Here is a 20,874-nt window from a genome sequence, read left to right on the forward strand (position 1 = left end):
AAACAGAGTTGCTGATAAGTACGGATCAAATGTTTTGAACCGTGATAAGTTTGTGCCAAAAACTGGAATTGGTAATTTTGTTTGCGTTCTCCATCTGGGATTGGCACAAAAAGACGCGGAATGATTGTGGCAAGTTGAGAATGAGTAGCTTTTCAAGTTAACTGATGTCATGCGTTAATCAGGTTATTTCCGATCATTTAAACAACTGAAAGTGTGCCAACAGATGTTTGGCCACGTTCCGTTAACTTTAATTGAATCAACATAAAATGTCAAACAACGGAGAGTAACAAAATATACCTTTATTTTACTGTACAATCTCTATGTATAATCACCCTAAATTCAACTAAAAACTTTTGGTTTAGCTTGTTTCTTTAGTACAACGAAGTAAACCCAAACTTTGCACTAATACCTACTAAACCGCTATCAACAGGCGGTACTGAACATGCAATTCTAACGAAAATTGCCAAAACATGATTTCCTCGCAATACATATTATCACTCGACACAGTACTAGTAATACCATTCATTCTTTTTTTTTTCCTCTGATGCTTGGCATTCGAAAATATTACGAACACTAAAATTAAAAACTAACGATCACACCTAGAATTTAAGATTTTGCACAACACTCTCACTTCAATCATATGGGAAACACGTTAATGGGTGGTTTTTATCAAGCACAATCCAATCATCGCGCGGGGAGATCGGTGAGATTTTTTTCCCAGAAACTGAATACTCCAACTCACTTTTCAAGCACCTATTTGAGTACTCACATCCGTATCTGTACTCGACTCAGTTTCTTTAAATGAGGATTCACTCACTTGTATGGATCTGTCGATGATTGGACTGTGTTGAGGAGAAATCAATCTCCTAAGCTGACCAACCAATTAGCTCAACTTTAACGTGTATAGTCTTCATCTTCCTGTTCTGTGTGTTTGCTTGCTTTGTATAAATAAGTTTTTTTCTACAATACCGTTATTATAATTTACAACGCTCGTTTTCTAATAATATAAGAAATCACCAATGTTCGGTTGTTTTTGTTCACACGCTACGCGTCTATACAGTGCGTAGCCTCCTGCACAGGGTCCAACCAAACCCGCCTAGTGTACGTTCGGGTACAGGATCTGTGCTATACTGCTGTACGTACCGAATACGAACCCACAGATGCCGAATGTCATGATGGCAATGTCCTTCCACAGAATCCAGTACCGCTTGCCCAAACCGTCGGGCCAGAAGGTAATGATTTCGATCAGCGGCGGAAAGATCAGTGCCAGCGTGGAGCTACTGACGGCACCAACGAGCGAAATGACCGCTCCCAGATTGGGTATCATTGCCGCGAGCAGGAACGTAAACACAACCAAACCAACGCGGGTTAGATACTCACCGATCAGTTGCGCCTGCTCGGAGTGCAGCTGGCGCTTGATCACCGGTGTCACAATAGTCATTGGCACGTAGAATTGGAGTCCGTACGAGAAGAAGATCGCCAGTGCCATCATGATGCGCACCAGTTGGGCAACACTGAAAGAGGAGAGTAACCGTTTATTACTCGTTGGATTTGCGTCACAGCGGACTACTTACAATTGATCCCCGGGCAGATTGAGCGTGATGCTTCCCTGTACGGACTCTCCGTATTTCAAATAGCCGAAAAAGCCAACCGCCGTGTACAAGCACGCGACGATAACCATTCCCGTGTTGAGGACACCAGTCCAGCCGCCAAAGTCGTCCGGTGTTTTCATGTTATTCTCCAGCGGCAGCACGATGCCGATTCCCTCGAAGGCGTATACAGCTGTGCCGAAGTAGAGCGGCAACTGAGCCCACGACGCAAATGGTTTGACGGTGTGCGTGTTCGGGAGGTCCTGCAGGACGTAGTTGAAGGTGCAAGCAAGACCTGGAAAGTGAGTTTATATTAGGAATAAGATCATTGTTTTTTTCTGAATATGGGCTCTTGTCCTCCGGTTTTTTCCTCAAAAAATTAATGGTACAAATTTTACACAACAACATTCTCTGAAAAATCGAAAATTGATTTGTTCCTCCTATGCAACTTCTATTCGCTTTGAACTCCTTGCTTGGGATGGTTTGGATACTTCTCTCTCGGAACTCTGCCTGCAAATGACGATTCTTAATAGAAGCACGCCCGAAAAAGAACCTAAAACTATTAAGAACCAGAGCAGTAGGTGCAAAGCCTTTAAGGAGGATGTTTGTAATAGCTGTTATCCATGTTTATTATGCAGAGAATTAAATAACAGAGCCTGTGAAGTAACAGGGCGCCCTCCACAGTATTTTTTGCCGTGCAACTCGTGAGACTTCTATGGATAATCCAAATAATAAAAAATCGGGTTCCGGCAACCTCTCTGCCAGAAAACCTTTATAGAGATTGGCTCTATGAGTGTAGAAGAGGATGTTTTACTGATTGACGTCCTGCTCCTCTTCCATCCTTAACACTCCGACTCGTTGTGAGTCGCCAAGTGACGAGAGTAAGGTCACCACAAAAACTGGATCTAAAGTTTTTGGACCCCGTGGATCGGGACTACCTAGTAGTGACGAAAAACCATTCCTCAAAAAAACCGAATCAGAATCTCTGCCCTCGGAAACAAGAGCGGTTAAATGAGCGAAAAAAAACTGAAATTTTCTTTAGGGAGGCCTTGGAGTAGATCAGAGTTGGAATACTCTCGGAGGACTCGACCAACTGACCTATCAACGGCTCAGTTAGATTCAGCAAAAAAGAGCAAACTTAACTGGTGAAACTAAAATTTTTCAACTACTCATGCAAGTTAGGTTTCCTAGTCCTTTCTTGGAAAGCTCAACAAACCTCGGAATGGTTGAAGAAATTGGTTCCCAGTATAACTCTGGGTTATGACACGAAACTGGTTACTCTAAACGCAAAAAACATACCGCGTCCCGAAATTCTTTATCCCACAAAGCGCAACATACAACGACGAGAGACCCAAGAAACTCCTAGAGAGCCAAAACGAAAATATCTCCACTAATAAAGAGCTTCCATGCGTCAACACGCAAGTAGAAACTTCACCATGAAATTAAGATTTGTCGAAACCAGGCTGAAGAAAACTAATCCAAAGCAACATCAAATTACAACTCAGAAAAACCCCAGGGTATTCAAGGAAGATCTGAGACCCAGAAACGTGTAACCTCAAAACTTCAAAATCCCTGGTAATCTGAAGTCTCCAGAGACTAAAGGGTGTGTCACAAATTGCATCACGGAAAAAACGCTGTAGAAATTCGCCCAGTAGACCGATCCTTTTGAAAATTTTAGACAGTAATATAAAAACTATTAAACAACTTTTGGCATTTTCTTTTTATTCATACTTCGAGCCCAAGTCCGTATGCTCGCACCTTCCTCTTTAACCCGTCTATAAGGTTCTGTACGACGCCAGGTTGTAGTTTTTTTTTGTACAGAAATCCATTTTCTCTTGAAGTCCGCCTCCGATTTGACAACTTTTGGGTTCTTCCGGAGGGCCTGCTTCATAATCGCCCAATATTTCTCTAAGCTCCGGCGCGTTGGGCGGGTTCATTTCCTTTGGCACGAAGGTGACCCCGTTGGCTTCGTACCACTCCAACACGTCCTTTGAATAGTGGCACGAAGCGAGATCCGGCCAGAAGATGGTCGGGCCCTCGTGCTGCTTCAATAGTGGTAGTAAGCGCTTCTGTAGGCACTCCTTAAGGTAAACCTGCCCGTTTACCGTGCCGGTCATCACGAAGGGGGCGCTCCGCTTTCCGCAAGAGCAGATCGCTTGCCACACCATGTACTTTTTGGCAAACTTGGATAGTTTCTGCTTGCGAATCTCCTCCGCAACGCTGAATTTGTCCTCTGCGGAGAAGAACAACAGGCCCGGCGTCGTCCATTACCATGCAATGCGGCTTCGTCAGCATTTCGGTGTACAGCTTCCGGGCTCGCGTCTTCCCCACCATGTTTTGCCTTTCGTCGCGGTTAGGAGCCTTTTGAACCTTGTATGTACGCAGGCCCTCCCGCTGCTTGGTCCGCTGGACGAATGAACTTGACAAATTCAGCTTATTGGCGACATCCCGGACCGAACTTCTCGGATCACGTCTAAACTGCTTAACTACGCGCTTGTGATCTTTTTCACTGACGGAGCATCCATTTTTGCCGTTCTTCACCTTCCGGTCGATGGTTAGGATCTCGAAGTATCGTTTTAGTACTCTGCTGACCGTGGATTGGACGATTCCCAGCATCTTACTGATGTCCAGATGTGACAACTCCGGATTCTCGAAATGAGTGCGCAGGATTAATTCACGACGCTCTTTTTCGTTCGACGACATTTTTCCAAATTTACGAAAAATTGACAGTGAAGCATGGCCAACGTGATCTATACACTCTTATCTGATTATAAGCGAAAGCTGAAGATATAATTCCTAAAAATTAAATTTCTACAGCGTTTTTTCCGTGATGCAATTTGATGTGACACACCCTTTAGTGACTCCAAACATGCGGTGTCGCAAAAAGCTCGAAGAGGCATCAGCAGGGGTTCTGGTGAAGCGAAGATTCCTCGTGTATATCCTCCGAAAATCGTGGAGCTTGACAATCTGGCAGTTCCTGGCCCAAGAGGTCATGAAAGTTGTTCTATGATGATAAGCATGACTCTCCAAGAGCTGCTTTTTTTATTTCATATGTTTTTGTTTTCTACTCATTTACAATGCAATGTAGATGCAAATATTAAATGTTTTCCTATTACAGAGCTCGACGGCGCCAGTGGTTGTATGGTTAGCGTAACAGCCTCACAATCCGATCGGCCTGGGTTCAATCCCAGCTGGCGTCGTTGGGATTTTCTGAGGCGAAAAATCTCTGGTTACGTCTTCCTTCGGAGCGGAAGTAAAAGAAGTTGGCCCGGCTCATGAGTTGTTGAGTCTGATAGGTAGGAACAGGTGGAGTCGCCTCCCTGATGTCGGTGATTGGCACTAAAGTGGCGGAAATAGGCCGACGAAAAATAAGCGAAGATAAAAAAAAAAATTACAGAGCTCATTCAACGGGACATCGTCACGGTCAGAGTGAAAGTTCCAACCGCCAAGGGAAAATCCGACATGATAATTGCGTCTGATTACTTTCCTGACGACGTTCATGAGGTTCCTTCTCGAGAGATTGCGGCATTTGTAAACTACTACAGGAAAATCAACAAAAACTTCATCATCGGCTGTGATGCCAACGCTCACCACACCATGTGAGGAAATGCTGATATTAACAACCGAGATGAGTCTTTTAGAATTTCTCCCGTCGAAGAACAGAGAGATCGCTAAGAAAGATGTTTCAAACTAACGTTCATAAACGCTATCAGACAAGAAGTCTTAGACCTGACACTGTGCAATACGGTTTTCTCCGAGAAAATTCATAATTGGAACGTTTCGGAAGAGGCGTCTTGGGAAAGAATATCTAGATTCCAAGAAAAAAACAACTGGGATTGGTATTCCCTTGAACTCGAGTCGGAAACTTTCAACACAAGAATAAGGTCGATACAGCAACTTGAATCAGCTTCAAAAGAGTTCAACGAAACGATAGCCTCTGTCTCTAACAGTTTTTGTTCATTAAGAAGAGTTTCTTCAACAAGGAAAATTCCTTGGCGAAACAAATGGCTCGAACGGCTTCGCAAAACAGTGCAGAAACTGTTCAAAGAGGAAAAACTACATCGGACTGATCTCAATATAAGAGAGGCCTGAACAAAGATGGCAGGGAACTAAGACAATCTAAACGAAAATTATTGCTGGATTGGTTTTCACGAGGGCCAGTGTATAAAACGCGGTGAGATCCCATAAATCCCTCAAAGACAATTTTTATTCTAGGCCCCGTGAAATTCCTTTCACAAAAAGAAAGCATCTGCCTTTTTTTGCATTTTGGAAATAAAATGCGGCGCTTCAGTGAAATATCTAGGTCTAATCCTAGACGCTAAATTAAACTGAAATGCACATTTGGATTCTCAGTAAAGCCAACATTGCCCTATGGACATGATCTTGGCAGGACATGGGGCCTTAAACCTAGAATGGTTATGCGGGTCTACACGGCCATTGCGCGGCCTAGGATATCCTATGCCTGATTAGTTTGGTGGCAAAAGACTAGAGTGACTGCATGGTCACTTGAGCATTCTGAATCTCTTACCCGTTGGACCATCCTCAAAGAGGTACTGTTTACCAAGTATCTGCAGCGTTTTTTCCCGCGGAAGCATTCGCCTCCCAGAATATATTTGCTTTCTCGCCGAAAACTGTTTTATATATAAAAACAAGATATTTTCTATTCTGTCCATAGTGTCCAAGTTTGTTTGTTTGAGAGAATTTCGCAGGGACCTTAACCTGTGATAATCTGAAGGTACAATACCCGATTAGTTTAGATGGTGGATTGCACATTCCAGCCAGACTTCAAAATAAATTGTCGTGTTGTCATAGAGACATGAAGTTTGCCGTTGCTCTGATGGAACACGACGGCTATCGTATTGGCTAATTTTTAAAGTTCCTCTAGTTTGTTGCGAGCAGTAGTTGTAAGAATTTATCGATTGTTTGGTTAGTAGAAGCTCATAATGGATCTTCGAGAATAATGAATAAGTTCAGTTTCGAGATCAACTTCGAGAGCTTATGCTAATGATGATGAGTCTTTATAGTAAGAATGAGAACTACGTCTTTCAAGTATTCAAAAAACAACAAGTAACTATTTTCATTCAAAATATAACGATTTGAAATTGCCTTTGGGTGTGCTAATTTAATATTTTTTTCTTTTTTTCAAGCCAACTTCAACTTTAAGCAATGTCGACAGGGTATCTTCGATAAAGCGAATCGCTTCGGAACATATAGATAATACACAAAAAAAGAATAAAAATTATACAAGTGCGTACTGGAGACCCTTTTTATGTAGGCTATTATGACAATGCTTATTTCCAACCAGGAAAACTTCGTATTACGGATTATTTTCATTATGATAAAGTAAAACATACAAAATCAGGGAAAATCAGTGTCATTTCAGAAAAATTCAGGCAAAATTGAATTTTTGTCAGAATATCAGGGAACGTGTCAAAAAGTCTGGGAAATCCTGGAAAATCAGAAAGGTTGGCATCTCTGGTTGTGGCACATTTTGGGCACGCATATGGGCATCTTACCTCGCAAATTTACGAATGGTGTAATATGAATGCGTGTAGAATTCTTGTTATTTTCATTGGTTTTACCATTTGTAATCGTTTTAGTTAATTTCATTACAAAGATAACAGACGTGGGTAAGTTGAAAGCGTTGAAATATGTAGTAAAAATACACACTCACACTCTTTTGCTTAAGATGGGCGTCTTACTCTGTCCTCCCCTACTTATCCCCATCTGCTAAACCATAGCACTTCACCGATTTGTAGATGTTGTGGAATATCACTATCAGTGCAACATATACTAGTCGACTGCAGAGCATTCGCCAAAACACGCTGCGCTTGCGGGATCAACGAAACATTAGCTGATATCCTAGTTTACAAACCACTAGTTATTAAATTCCTCAAAGACAGCGGGCCTGATTCTCGAATACACTTCACGGTGGAAACGGAATGAAACGTATCCGCGATGACAACGGTACGGTGTCGACACCTGGATACGAGATTAGTTTCCCACTAAACTTATCATTATAATATCAAATTATCTTCAGATAAAATTTTTGTATGAGATTATTATACCACATGAAGAAAACAAAGTTTTCACCATTCACATTGAACACCAGTTTAATACGAAGAAGTCAGAATCAGGCCCAGCAACTTGTATAACGAAATCTAACCGAAAACATTGTTAAGTAACGTAATTATTTTTCGAAGCGACACGAATACGATAGTAATGTTAAAGTGTCTTTAATACATAAAAAATATATATTCAACTTAAATTCCCTTTTAAATCTTTTGTTGTGATGATGGTTTCAGTACTTCGCTACATTAGACATACATTGTACGTTAGAGTGCCAATGGATATATGGGTGGCTCATGAAATCGGAAATTGAAAAGAAAAAATGGATACCAAATGTTTTAAAATTGCATGAAACGTCGAGATTTACTGAAATTTACGAGAAAGATATTTGACATCCAAAAATTTGTTTTTGAAAATCTCGATTTCATGTATCCTTGGGCAGTTTTAAGTTTTCAAAAACTCACATTTCAACATCTTCGACACTAGTAAATGAAGCCCGATTGAGCTAATCTGTTGCATAGAATATTTTATCGTTCAATTCAACATTTCGCAGGAAATTCCGTATGAAAAATCGAGATGCCTATTTTCATTGGCACTCCAATGTACATATTGCCTTTTCTCTCTTTGTTCATATGCTCGAATCAGTATCAGCGGAATAAAGCATACCACAATACCTTTTAAACCGGAAAGCTGAAGAAAACACTTTTTTTTTTCAAAAAAAAAAAAATCTTACCTGCCACTGTCAGGAAAGCAGCAACCAGCGAGATGGGCGTCAGATACTTGAGATTCTTGACCAGATTCAACAAAACCATCGGTATCAGCATCAGCAATAGGTACACCCGCGTGTCAAGATCGAAGAAGTAGTGTGCCACCACCTCACGAATATTGGCAGCGACAAACACGAAATACACACAGCAGAAGCCCAACTGCGTTACGACTAGGAAGAGATTGATCAAATTCTTCGCGACCGTGGAATACCTCCGCAAGCCCATCGGGCCAGATTCAAAAGATCGGTGACACACCTCGGAGAAGTTCAGTGACGGCACCTGTAACCGCCGGCAAAGCTCGTGAGAACACTTAACCAGTATGTGCATACAGTGCGTGCAAATGGCTCCCATCAGTAGCGTTCCGATTAGGCCCACGTATAGTCCGGCGTTCTTGAAAGCATCCGGCATCGCCAGAATGCCGGTACCGATGTTTCCCTTTAGCAGGTGAACCATCGTATCGAAATTGGTCGTCGGGTGCTCTAACGTTCGATGCATCGACGGATCGTACGCTCCACTGGACGACCCATAAGTTTGATCCTCCTTGTGCGATCCGAGACTGTCGGTATCGTTCGCCACGTCCACGATCACATTTTCCGGTGAACTGCGCAGATCTGGCCGCGCTAGCAGGTGCTGGTGTTCACTATGGACTATGTCCAGCGAGTTTTCCGACCCAAGCAAGGGCTCTCGCTCGTTTCGCATTCTTCGGGAATTCTGGGGAGAGGGAAATCAGTGTTAGGAATCGGGCAATTTCATTTTTAATGCAATCTGTTAGTAGTTAATTCCACTCTAGTGATTAGTTGGTTTAATTCTACGTATCGTTAGAGGGCATTGATGCGTTACTGTTAAAAAAAATACAAAACAAATGCGAATCTTCCGAGGAGCATTTTTCCGCAATTAGTCATCATAACGAACAATGAAAAAATGCCTGATACGTAATCAATCAAAACAAGAGCAGGCGAAAAAGAACCTTGAAAATCTCACGAAAAAAAGATAATTTTTACCCATCCATCCTTCAACAATAGCACGGTGGCCAGAACCATGACGATCGTACGTAATAATGACCCACTTCTGCGCGATCGATTGCAAGTAAAGTTTTGTCAAAACAAAATCCGAAATAATAACACGCGTAATTGAAATATTAGGAAGCCGACAGGAATCGAGTTTTTTTCGATGATGTGCTCTGCGCGATCGTTCAGTTAAGACTGATCCTCTGGGTTCGATCCAGAAACATAAGTTAGCAGCGAGGTCCCCAAATTCGGGAGAGGTGGCTAACCAACAGAAACACCAACGGACGGGTAGACAACGAACGAACAATGCGAGGGCAGGATCATCGGTAGGCATAGCGTGATAACAGTGCACGCGTTAAGCCGCAGAAGATTCCGGTCAATCCAGAGTCGTGTGTGTATGTGTGTGTTTGTGTTCTTAGTACGAAATATACTAATAGCGATTGTTTAATCACAAGAAAATTTTTGACCGGTATTGTATAATTTGCACTTAACGTTTTGAGTCTGGATCATATGGTAGAACAGCGAAACAAAAAAAAAACGCAACATAAGATTAAAGTGATGGAATTTTGTTTTCGTTTTTTTCACAAAGTGAAAGCATTCGATTGTGAAGGAATTTGGTTTCTGTTTATAATTCATCTGTAACAAAAAAACAAACCTTTAAAATCTGCATTGTTTTGGTCATCCCAGGATAATGACACAAATGACGTCACCCACAACCAATAGCAGAGAACAAAAGTTGGCAAAATTTTCCACTAACAATAATCCCTCTACCCCAGAAAGGGTCGCTCATTTCGAAGTAGGGCCAAAGGAGGCAGACAACAAGAGTACTGTGTGTTGTGCTGCCTGATTTATTCTTCACGCTGCGGCTGCACCCACAAGTGCAAAGTGGAAAATTCCGCTCACGCAGATAGTATTCCGGCCGGGATAAGGAGCAACACAACATAATAATAATCACTCACAAGCAAACATCGGACGAAGTTCAATGCGCCACTATGTTGACTGGCAGGTAGCACGTGTAGTGAGTTTATCCCTTGTTGGGGCTTGCTTTGGAACACTTTCGGTTGTGAATTGGGACTGTGTGTGGTGTTTGGCAATTGTTGCAATCGAAACATTGTATATGAGATCTGTTGTTATCAACAATTCAGGATCTGTGATCGTCTATGACTGCTATAGGTGAATTGGGTCAAACAATCGATCAACATGTTGTGTATAGCTCAGGTACACTACACCGCTTGTTCAGTTTGTTTACATATTTGTCAAAATCCGCTGTTGTTTTGTCGTCAAGAACTAGTTTGACGGTGCATTGTTGTCAACACGGGTCCTAAATAATGTCAAAAATGGCGTCAATGGAAACCTACATATAGAAAAACTTCGTCAAAACTCTCCTATCAAGTAATGATATTGCCAAAGTATTACAATGTGAGTAGTTCACATTGGTGCTACTTTCAAACCATTCGGACGGTAGAACCGTCAGAAGGGTATCCCAACGTGCCCATTACCAGGTGGTTCAATTGTTTACAAACGTGCAAAAACTAATTCATTCGGTGCGCTTCCGTGAAATGATGTTTTGTGTTGGATTTAGAAGGTAATTGCGTGAAAGATGGAGACTTGTGATTCGAACCGGGATTACAAAAGCAAATTGCGGATAACCCGGACTTTAATTCGTGAACGGTGGTGGCAAAATGTTCAACCTAATCGTCTTCAATGAGATTTAACTTAGCCGTATCGCGGATCAGTTCGCGGATAATCAGCCCCCCTTCTTCTTGGATGGCAATAACGTTCCCAGTGGAACTTTTGTCTTCTCAACGTAAGTATTACTTGCATCATTTTAATTAGTACTACTTAGTTGAGATTTTCTATGCCGAATAACACGCCTTGAATGTATTATGGAGTGGCAAGTTCTAGAATACGCGTGACCACAGTGCAAGTCGGAAGAAATTTCTTTGACGAAAGATCTCCCGGCCAGAACAGGAATCGAACCCGAACCCCCGGCATGATAATGTGGGACGCTAACCACTCGGCCACGGGAGCACAGCCCGCCTATTCAGCTCTATTCTATCGAAAAGTAGTCTTAAACGTTCAAACATCAAAACAAAACTGAAAACGTTCAGAAATTGTTTACAAAAGTGAATTTTATTAAAGAATATTAAGTTTACATAGCAATGAAATGAAAAAATCAAGCTTATTGTTGATTGTCTAAAAATGATCGAACCTTAGATTTAACTTCACTCATCAAATTCTGCACAGTAGTTTTTGTGCACTTTCTGGACGCTGCAGACCAATTCTTCTTGAACTCTGAAATATTTTTAAAACACTGTACCTTCCTTCTTGAACTTGGTCTTGGCAATTTCCCAGTAACGTACAATTGGCCGCAGCTGGGGACAGTTGGGCGGGTTGAGGTCTTTTTCGACGAACATGATGTTGTTTCCCGAAAACCTTTGTAGAGTGGATTTGGCATAATTCGCCGATGCCAAATCCGGCCAGAATAGAGGAAGCTTTCGTGCTTTCTATAAAGTGGAAGCAATCTCTTCTTCAAGCATTCTTCCACATAAATTTAAGCATTTATAATCCCTTTTGTGAAAAAAGTTGACGATCGCATGTCACACGTGCTTGCCAAACGAGCACTTTTTGGTCGAATTCTTCCATCGCAACAGTCGTATCCGCTAATGGTACACTCTCTCCAATCAATTTGGTATAACATCGAGGTCAGCGTTCTGGAATCTTCTTTGGCGTATGTTTCGTCATCTATGAGAATGCACTGGTTGGGATTGTTCAAAATACGCTCATATAGCTTTCGAGCTCGTGTTTTAGCGCGATCTTGCTGCTCCGATATTTGTATGACCATTTTTTGCTTTTTATAGGTCTTTAAACCGTGTCTCTGTTTAATCCGCTGAATCATCCCAACACTGGTTATGAATTTCTTGTCTAAATCACGAATAGATGCAGATTTGTTCTTCTGAATATAACTTTACAACAATTCGGAATTACTTGGTCCTGGTTTTCGTCCACTTCTGCTGAGACCCTCGAAAGAACATTCATTACCGAACTTTGCGACGATTCGTTCAACACTTTCTGGACAAACTTTGATTTTTTTTGCTATTTTGTGGTATGTAACACCCTTTTCGGTGCACCAATTGTGAAGAATTTTCTTTCTAGTTTCCAAATGAATCCGCGACATTTCGAAAACAACTTTATGACCGCTACTAAATGATTTGTATTTCGATTTCTGACCTGTAAACAAAGCGTGTTGAATGCTTAAGACTACTTTTCGATACACTCTTTATTCCGAAGGATTCCCATTTCGTTCGAAATCGTTATTTCGTTCCAGTTATGATTTCGAATTCCCTATTTCGATCGGTTTACCCATTTAATGTTCGATCAGAAACAGATCGAACGAAACGCGAAAAGAACTCTAACGGAAGAAAGAATGGAATTTTATCAAGTCGTTTGTATCCAAATAAATCGATCGAAATACAGAATAGGGGTGAATATACACACTAGATGCCACCTCAACTAATCATGGTTTAAGCTTCCTTAACAAATTATGGAAATTCACACATGTTTTTCAGCATTGATGTAGACCCTCGATATTTTCAACGGAATGAGTTATTTTGTTGTTTAAATAGATTGTATATGATTCTACAAACATTTTACCCCTTTCTACCAGGCTCCAGGCCAGATACAGGATCTTTCAGAACACTCACGCAAAAAAATCGATTTTTTTTCGCTCCGTCGATCGTAACACTACATTTTCCACTTCGGGACGATAAGATTCGGCCACTCGTTCAGTCTGATCGGATGGTTTTTAGGGTCAAGATTACAATTTACAAGAACGTGTATTTTTAGTGAAATCGTATTACTCGAGCAACCGAAGCCTCAATGAAACTTTGTCCTCCTAAGATAAGAGTTTCAACATTTCTCGTCGTCGATTAGTTCCTCTGGGGGTACGTGAAGGACCGTTGCTATGTTAATAAGCCACAAAATTTGGAGGAAATTAGAGAAGAAATAACTCGGATTTTCAGCTTTTTTAGCTTTTTTGCTAACATTTTGAATATTGTCTTGTCTTGTTTAAGAAACAAAAGATAAACAAACAGCAATTTACCCGCCTGGTGGCCTTTTTAGAACGAAATTCTGACGTATCCAGCGGAAGTAAATTTGTTTATTTGGATTCGGTAAATGCGCTATGGCTATGACAATTAAGGATTAAAAATGTAGCTCCCGTAGGTCCATTGAAACATGGCGAAGGTCTACTTCCGATTGTCCTGAATGAACAAAAATTTGTTGTTTCTCTTTTTAGGATTAGACTAAGAGAGAGTTGCAATACCATAAAATGGCAAAATGGCCCAAACACGATCATTATGATTGATTATGTATAATATTGATTTGTTAGTATTTTGAATATAAAATAATAACTGTAAAGTTTTTCCAGCATGTAAGCTCTGTAAGTTTTTGTAATTCAAACATTCACAATTGACGGACCAGACCAGAATCAGGACGATAGTTATAACTTTTTACGTTATAGAGATTTTCAACGGTATTGTTTTGAAGACATTCTTTGAATGAAAGAATATTAAAAAAGTGCTGACCAGTTTCTGTTTAAATAATTAAATCAAACCTCATGTCCCGTGTATCAAATTACACGAGAATGGGAAGGATAAGAGGATTAAACTTCAGAATCCCATATGGGTGTAGCTCAGATTATATTGATCGTAAGGTGGATAAATTCGAGTTTGTTCTGAGATATAGAAGATATTATTATTCATCAAAATTGTAGAAACGGCTCATAAAAATGATTCTAAATATTTCTCACTATTCAAACGAGTAAGACAGAGCTAAGTACAAGCGTATGTGAGATTTCGATTATTAAACATAATAGTCACGTTTTATCTCTTGCGTAAAATTACATTACTATATGTTCAACAACTACATTATTCCCGAGCAACCCAGTATTCCTCCTAATCTTTGAGACAGCATTTGATTCTGCAAACTAATCATCGAGGTATAATCGCAAACTTGTCATTCTAAAACATACGATAAATTAAATGAAATATTATCTCATACGCTGTATTAATTTTACCTACATAACGTTCAAACGTCCGAAATTATGCAACCGACACAACGTTCAAACACCCGACATTATGCAACCAACATGTCTCTTATAAACGGGAATGAACACTTTCACTTCACGGAGTTCATTTTTACACGCAACTGTCCGTGACAATGATGATAGACACAAAAAGATTAAGTGAAGTGTAAGTGACGTGAAAGCGTACGTGGCAGTGATGTTCGTGATCAAGCTCATAGTCTTTCTAAATTTCAGTAAATTCAATTCAATTAAATTTTCGATCTGCCACTACGATATTCAATAAAATTTATTGGTCTTTCGATTTCGAAGCTTATTCATCATATTCTGGAAAAATCCGCTCCGCGTATGTGGAATGAGGGGTTATCTCAGAAACAAGGCATCGGAAAGCCGGAAATGCGAGCTAACCTTTCAGATTCTTTCAGGAATTTCACTTTTAGGACACGGTATTCGCACTCCAGATTTCGAAAACCCCATCGTAGCACCCTGAAAACGCTTCCTGTACAACGCTGATGCTTGTTAAATTCGAAAAGTTTCTGGGAGTCAACATTACAGCAGCCTTGAGTGTCGGATCATTCAAATCAAATATTTTACTCATTTGCTTCATCAGCTCCACGAAAAAACTGCTACAACTATCCTTAAAGATTATCTGTCCTCGCTATGCATTGTTCTGATAGCTACTTCTGCTGCCATCCCAATATAAATATTCATTCTGCTTTCAAATTCAGTAACATAATTCAGACCTCAGAGAGGGGGAGGAATGTAGAAAAACAAACTAGAAATACTCGTGAAATTCAAAGTTTGCGATGCGCGTGAATTGCAATGTCGTGCAACTTTTTAAGTACCCCCTGTGAAAACGGAACATCTCCGGTGTATGATAGTCATCCCAAAGTTTCCTCATCAAATGCGATAAATCTAAATAAAATCTCTCTTTCGAAGAGCTATTTGAAAATTGTTAATTTGTACCTGTCTCAATCGTTTAGTTCATCCTGTAGTCAAATCTTACTTAGACACGGTTGTTCAATTAGTCATCCTATGGACTCATGAACGCAAGAACGCACAATCACAGTGTCCCCGAGCAAGCCGATTGAAACTGGACGTACTTATTTGTTACACTGCAAGGCTCATAACCTTCTAACCTTCAATCTAAGAAACCCTAGGCGTTCCATCTGCTCGATTCGGCTCGAACTGGAACGGACCGTAATCGGGGAGCTACTATCAGGAAGCATTTTTAGCTAGTGTGAGTGAGGAGTTGCGACATCTGCACGTGGAGCAGATGGCTGAACCGTGTCGTGCAAACTATGTTTCAAAACTAAGACTAAGTTGTTCAACCTGAAGTGATAGTACCCAACCTTCGTGGTTGTCCACTAAAGGACACTTGCTCAAAGGTTTTGATGATGTGTACAATGTAATTCGAATAATTGTAAATAACAACATCGTACGACATTAATTGTCCATGAGTGTACGAAATTGTTTTGATTTGTGCAATAGTGCGGGAATCCGATGGTCCTCTTTTCTTGACATTGAGTTGATAAGCTCACATCTGTAACAGTACGAATAACGGACATTCGCAATGATTCCGATGGGGTGTAGCATACGCACTTCATTATTCATCTAAAATGTGGCAGCTTCGTAGAAGTAATCTTAACCATGTTAATACTATCGCAACTTGGACTGACATAAATGTGTAATTTTCAAATTATAACTTCGCAATAACCACACTTCATTTAATTCCAATTAAGGAAAATTCCACCACTGGTGTGTGTGCCCGCAAAAACAAAAGGCGACGAACCGACTGATAATTCCAGCTTCTTCAACAAATTCAGTGCTCGGCAGGAATGCCAAAGTTTATTCGTCCATGTGCGAATGACCTACACGCGGGTCCGCCTTAGGAATTTACATGTGAGCCGCACATGAAATTCAACATCAATAATGATAATTCCGGCGGAGCATCGTTATCAAACGTGCGCTCAGCGGAGCTGCGAAATTGTTGAACTATTGCGGAGTACCCCGATGCAGTTCTTATCGCGGCACGCCCCATTTCGAGAGCTGGGTCAAACAGCTGCGGAGGGTGGATTCCGGCATAATATTGAGCATCATTAGCACTACGATTGACCATGGATCGCATGATGATTAGCTGATTACTGCTGGTGTCAGCAGAAAGCACTACATTTGATGCTTTTTCTATTTGTTGGTGCGAAAAATCATGCGTTGTAATGCGATGATGTCATTATTGAAAATAAGTTGGTACACTTCGCATAAACTGCCTATCAGGATGAATTGGATTGTCTGCTCAATCGACTCAAACATGCTTACACTTCAATTTTTCAGACAAGTTTGATTTGACTATCTCAGATACGTGTTTGTCCACTTCAAAGGTAGAGCGAAAACATTTTGGAGTGTTACAATAATTAGTTCCAATGCTGATAAGTGTGGTCAGGAGCAGCTGAGCGTTTGAATACTTCGCTAGCTGCGGAACGGTTACTGGCAAATAAAAACAAACGAACCTGAACGCCGTACTATCAAATGAGGTTTCTCAAATAAAATCGCTGAAAAGGAGATTTGAACATGAAGTATTTACCGTTTAAAGATGTTTTGAAAAGTGTGAGAATGATCTCATCGCTTAGAGGGGTTTGAACTCTGTGTCACAGTTATTACATTTGTTAGACGCGAATGAACTTTGTAGTGTAAAAGGCTGTACGATGAGAAAAAAATCAATCAATTACATTTGTGTTTCACGAAAAAACGACCTACCGAAAAAAATCACTAAAATGTAATAGTAACGTAAAAATAGTAACAATCCTCCTAGTTCTGATAATGATTTCCCGAGAACATGATAACGAATGCTCTGGAACTCATGAGTGGTGCCATACCTGGTTATCAAAGATATTTCATTCCTACTATTTACTACAAGTCCCTCAGTATCGATAGGAATGTATACAAAGCAAACTCACAAGAATCCCCAAATTCATTGACATATTCAAAATGGGTAAACAATGAACAGTCTGATTGTCCTGACTTGAGTACACAGTTGTTGTACATTGTTGCATTTCTGCTAACAGTGGCGGTACTATCGTTTGCCGTATTAAGCCTGTTTTCGGTGTTCGTTTTCTTCTGTGAAATTTGTCTGAAGCGACTGATACCAGGAAGAAGAGCCACTCTTGAACACCATATGAGATGCCGACATTCGATCGCCAGAGATGCCAGATTTTTTTCATCGTGTAAACTCGTAGAATTTTTTGTATTTAGGTGTATTTATTTTCTGTGATATCTGGAATAAAAAAAATTAATAATCAAACCGACTTAAGGCAGTATTCTAGTCTACAAATTCGAAAAAAAAATCAAATTTAGGCATTTAAGAATATACTCTAGAAAGGACTTATCGAAAATCCCATTATTTACCGAGTTAGAGCCATTTTAGTGATGCGATATCTGACCTGGTATGGCCATAACAATGAACTTCAAACGCGTTTTTCTCGAAACTAGTTTTTTTCAAACTGGAGTACACGATATCTCAAGTTCTACCGAACCGATTCATGACGAATTTATATGAATACAATCTGTATGCATCTCTCTATCGCATAAACCTCTAAAAAAATATATTTTTTAAAATTTTACTATTTTTGAAAAATCGGGACACGTAAGAAAAAACGCTTTGAACCGCATTTTGTTTTTCTAACGGACGTCATTTTGTAAAAAATATGTTTTTGACTTGTACGAAGTTCATGCGATAACGGCATTTTTACTGATTTAGAATTTAGCTTCACTTCATTAGCTTGTAACTATTCCAGTTATGAATATTTTTTCTCCGTTCAGTTTTTATTTTACTTTCAAAACATAGATGAACAAATAATGATATAATGGATTGTGAAACTACTCTTTGTTTTATTTTCACGGAGCTCGAAAAACGTCCGAAATTTGTGTCGCTATACTAGAATACCCCCTTAATTCATATGTGTTGAATAGTTTGAACACAATAGTCGCTCTCACAATAGAAAAAGTACTGGTATACAGAACTTTTTTCTCGAAAATTATTATGAGAAGCGATAAGCTCAAGTTGGATATGTTTTTGCTGAAGATGGTTAAAAAAATGAAATTTTATTGAATTGCCCAAACTGGAAATGAACTTCACCAAAAAAAAAAATGAAAATAACTCGTGTTTATCGGTTCAACGCAATTACAGTAATGGTGGTGGTAACGATGTAAAATAGCCTGTAGCTGCATTTAGTGTGTCTAGAAGAGGAGATGCATCACGTGCATTGACAATAAGGACACAAATGTCGACATGTGGCCAGCTTGTTCTCGCAAGAACAAGAATGAGTCGAAGCGTTCAAAATTATTTCAAAGCAATGCAATGTAACAGCTCGATGTATTCTTATAATATCCTCAATAAAACCAAATCGATTTTTTATATTTTGCTTGCCGGGGGAAGCTTGTGTGAATTTAGGAGAGTGTTTGGGCTTATTGGTTTGTGACTTCCGATCGATCCTTAATTTTTTTCGAAATCGTGCATTGTGTATGGGTTAAAAGTGACGTCAAAATACAACCCGTTGCAAGCCGGATGTGAAGAAACCAAATTTCGTCTTTGGTTTTCACCGAAGACCACAGCTTTCATCACTGGATAATAACTTCTTTACATACGGATTGAAATACACTGCACTTTGAAGCCACTTTGAACGCGGAAACAATGCATAGTTTAGTGCAAAATTCGTCTGGAGCGAAAAGCACCACCGATAGTACTGAGCACCCACCTGAGTACCCTTCGACTAAATTCGATATGAAGCTTGAAAAACGCTACATTTTGACGTCACTTTTAACCCGGAAACAATATTAGAATTCACGAAAATCAATTGATCAATTAGAATAAGTCACAAAAAGTCCGAACACACTTCTGAATTCACACAAGATCTTTCCTGGCAAAAAGTTTTTTTTTTTGTAGAAACGGTTGAAGATGTTCGATTGATGATTCGTTTTAACCCTCGGGAGAGGAATACGCAAGTGATTTGTTTCCTTATAGTAATGCAGCAATGTAGTATTCATCGCGACAGTCGATGTCACATGCGATCGCAGGCGGTCAAATATTCGTTCCCCCAACATGATTGTTGCGCAATTCTTAATCACTTCAATCTACAGTTGGAAACGCATAAAAACCATTATTTCATTCTTCCTATAGGATGTTCAAGAAATTCGAATACTCTTTAAAAATGTGTTGAAAAAATGAAAATACAAGATATTCTTTTCTGCGTCAATTTTTATTGAAGCAATAGGGGGAGCAACCCCTCATTTGTGCTGTATGACGACGTTTCTCAAAAGAATCGTACGCGGCACGCACCTGGCCCAGATATTGGAAATGAGCTTCTTAAATTGGTCCATAGTGCTCACTTTATGTTCGTTCTGCTTGGCCAGCATGTACGACCATATATTTAAGTCCAGGGGATTAAGGTCCGGGGCGCACAAAGTCTTATCGAGAAAACCAGTCAAATACTTCGAACACCACACTTGGACGTTGAAATTGAATTGGATTTGGGTTCCTGTTAAAAGACGTAATGATCCTTCCCGTAGAGGTCCAGAAGTTCCGGGCCATAACCTTCTCCAGAACCTCGGTCTTATAGTACGTGGCGATTATTTTCACGTTTTTCTCGATAAACACCAGTGGAAGCTTCCCACGCCTGGATACGGCCCACCAAACCATTACCAACACGGCGCTCTGGATCCGCGGATAACGTCGGCGACCACAGCCGATCATTTTGGACATTGTGCGGCTGTTGCAAGACGAAGAGTTTTTCATCAGAAAACACGAACTCCTGACCTGCATACCACGAAAGTATCAGTTTGGCTCTGTCCAGCCTTTTCTTCGTTGTAGCCTTCGTTATGGACAGTTCGATCGACACATCTAGGTCAGCTGCGGTCTTCCGGATCGAGCGGTTCACTTTTCGACGAACCCACACGTTTTCTGGTTATAGATCACTGCATCAAACCCAATCTCAATCCTCTGTTCATTTCCTTTCGAATTTTGACATTTTGGTAGTGTTTCTTTTGATCATCTTCGTTGTTATCTTTTCGTACTTTCGAAGAATGTGCAATAAAAAAAACTCCGTCTGCGAATGAAGAATCTCTATAGTAGCATGTCCGAAAAAAAACATGAAAATATTGAGAATCAGAGCAGAGGGTCCCTAAGAAGGACGGTTGTAGTATCTGTTGTCCATGGCTATTACGTAACGAAAGATAACTCTTCGTCGTCGCGATCGACAGAGTACGTCCGAACATATCGTCGGGAATATTGGTGTCAGGGGAGTTCTCTCGGTTACCTTCTCCGGTTACCAAACGATAACTCTCCTCCGTCGCGATTAAATTTCTAT

At 40.3% G+C, this 20,874-nt stretch overlaps 1 protein-coding gene across 4 annotated transcripts in view; it reads right to left on the reverse strand.

The window, feature by feature from the left end:
• Positions 1–284: 284 nt before the first annotated feature.
• The window catches only part of LOC129775536 (proton-coupled amino acid transporter-like protein CG1139), a 46,760-nt gene continuing 26,170 nt past the window's right edge, over positions 285–20,874 (reverse strand). For 2 of the 4 annotated variants that reach the window (XM_055780381.1, XM_055780382.1), the window contains 3 exons: positions 8,392–9,136; positions 1,575–1,884; positions 285–1,514 (listed from right to left, as the gene is read on the reverse strand). In XM_055780381.1, the coding sequence (XP_055636356.1) occupies positions 1,097–1,514; positions 1,575–1,884; positions 8,392–9,136 (1,473 nt within the window). In that variant the 3' untranslated portion in view covers positions 285–1,096. Of the gene's footprint in view, positions 1,515–1,574; positions 1,885–8,391; positions 9,137–9,426; positions 10,360–10,391; positions 11,568–20,874 lie in introns of those variants that run through there. The other 2 variants (XM_055780378.1, XM_055780379.1) reach the window with 2 other exon arrangements.

Source organism: Toxorhynchites rutilus, chromosome 3, assembly GCF_029784135.1.
Source record: "Toxorhynchites rutilus septentrionalis strain SRP chromosome 3, ASM2978413v1, whole genome shotgun sequence".
In the NCBI taxonomy this organism is placed as follows: domain Eukaryota; kingdom Metazoa; phylum Arthropoda; class Insecta; order Diptera; family Culicidae; genus Toxorhynchites; species Toxorhynchites rutilus.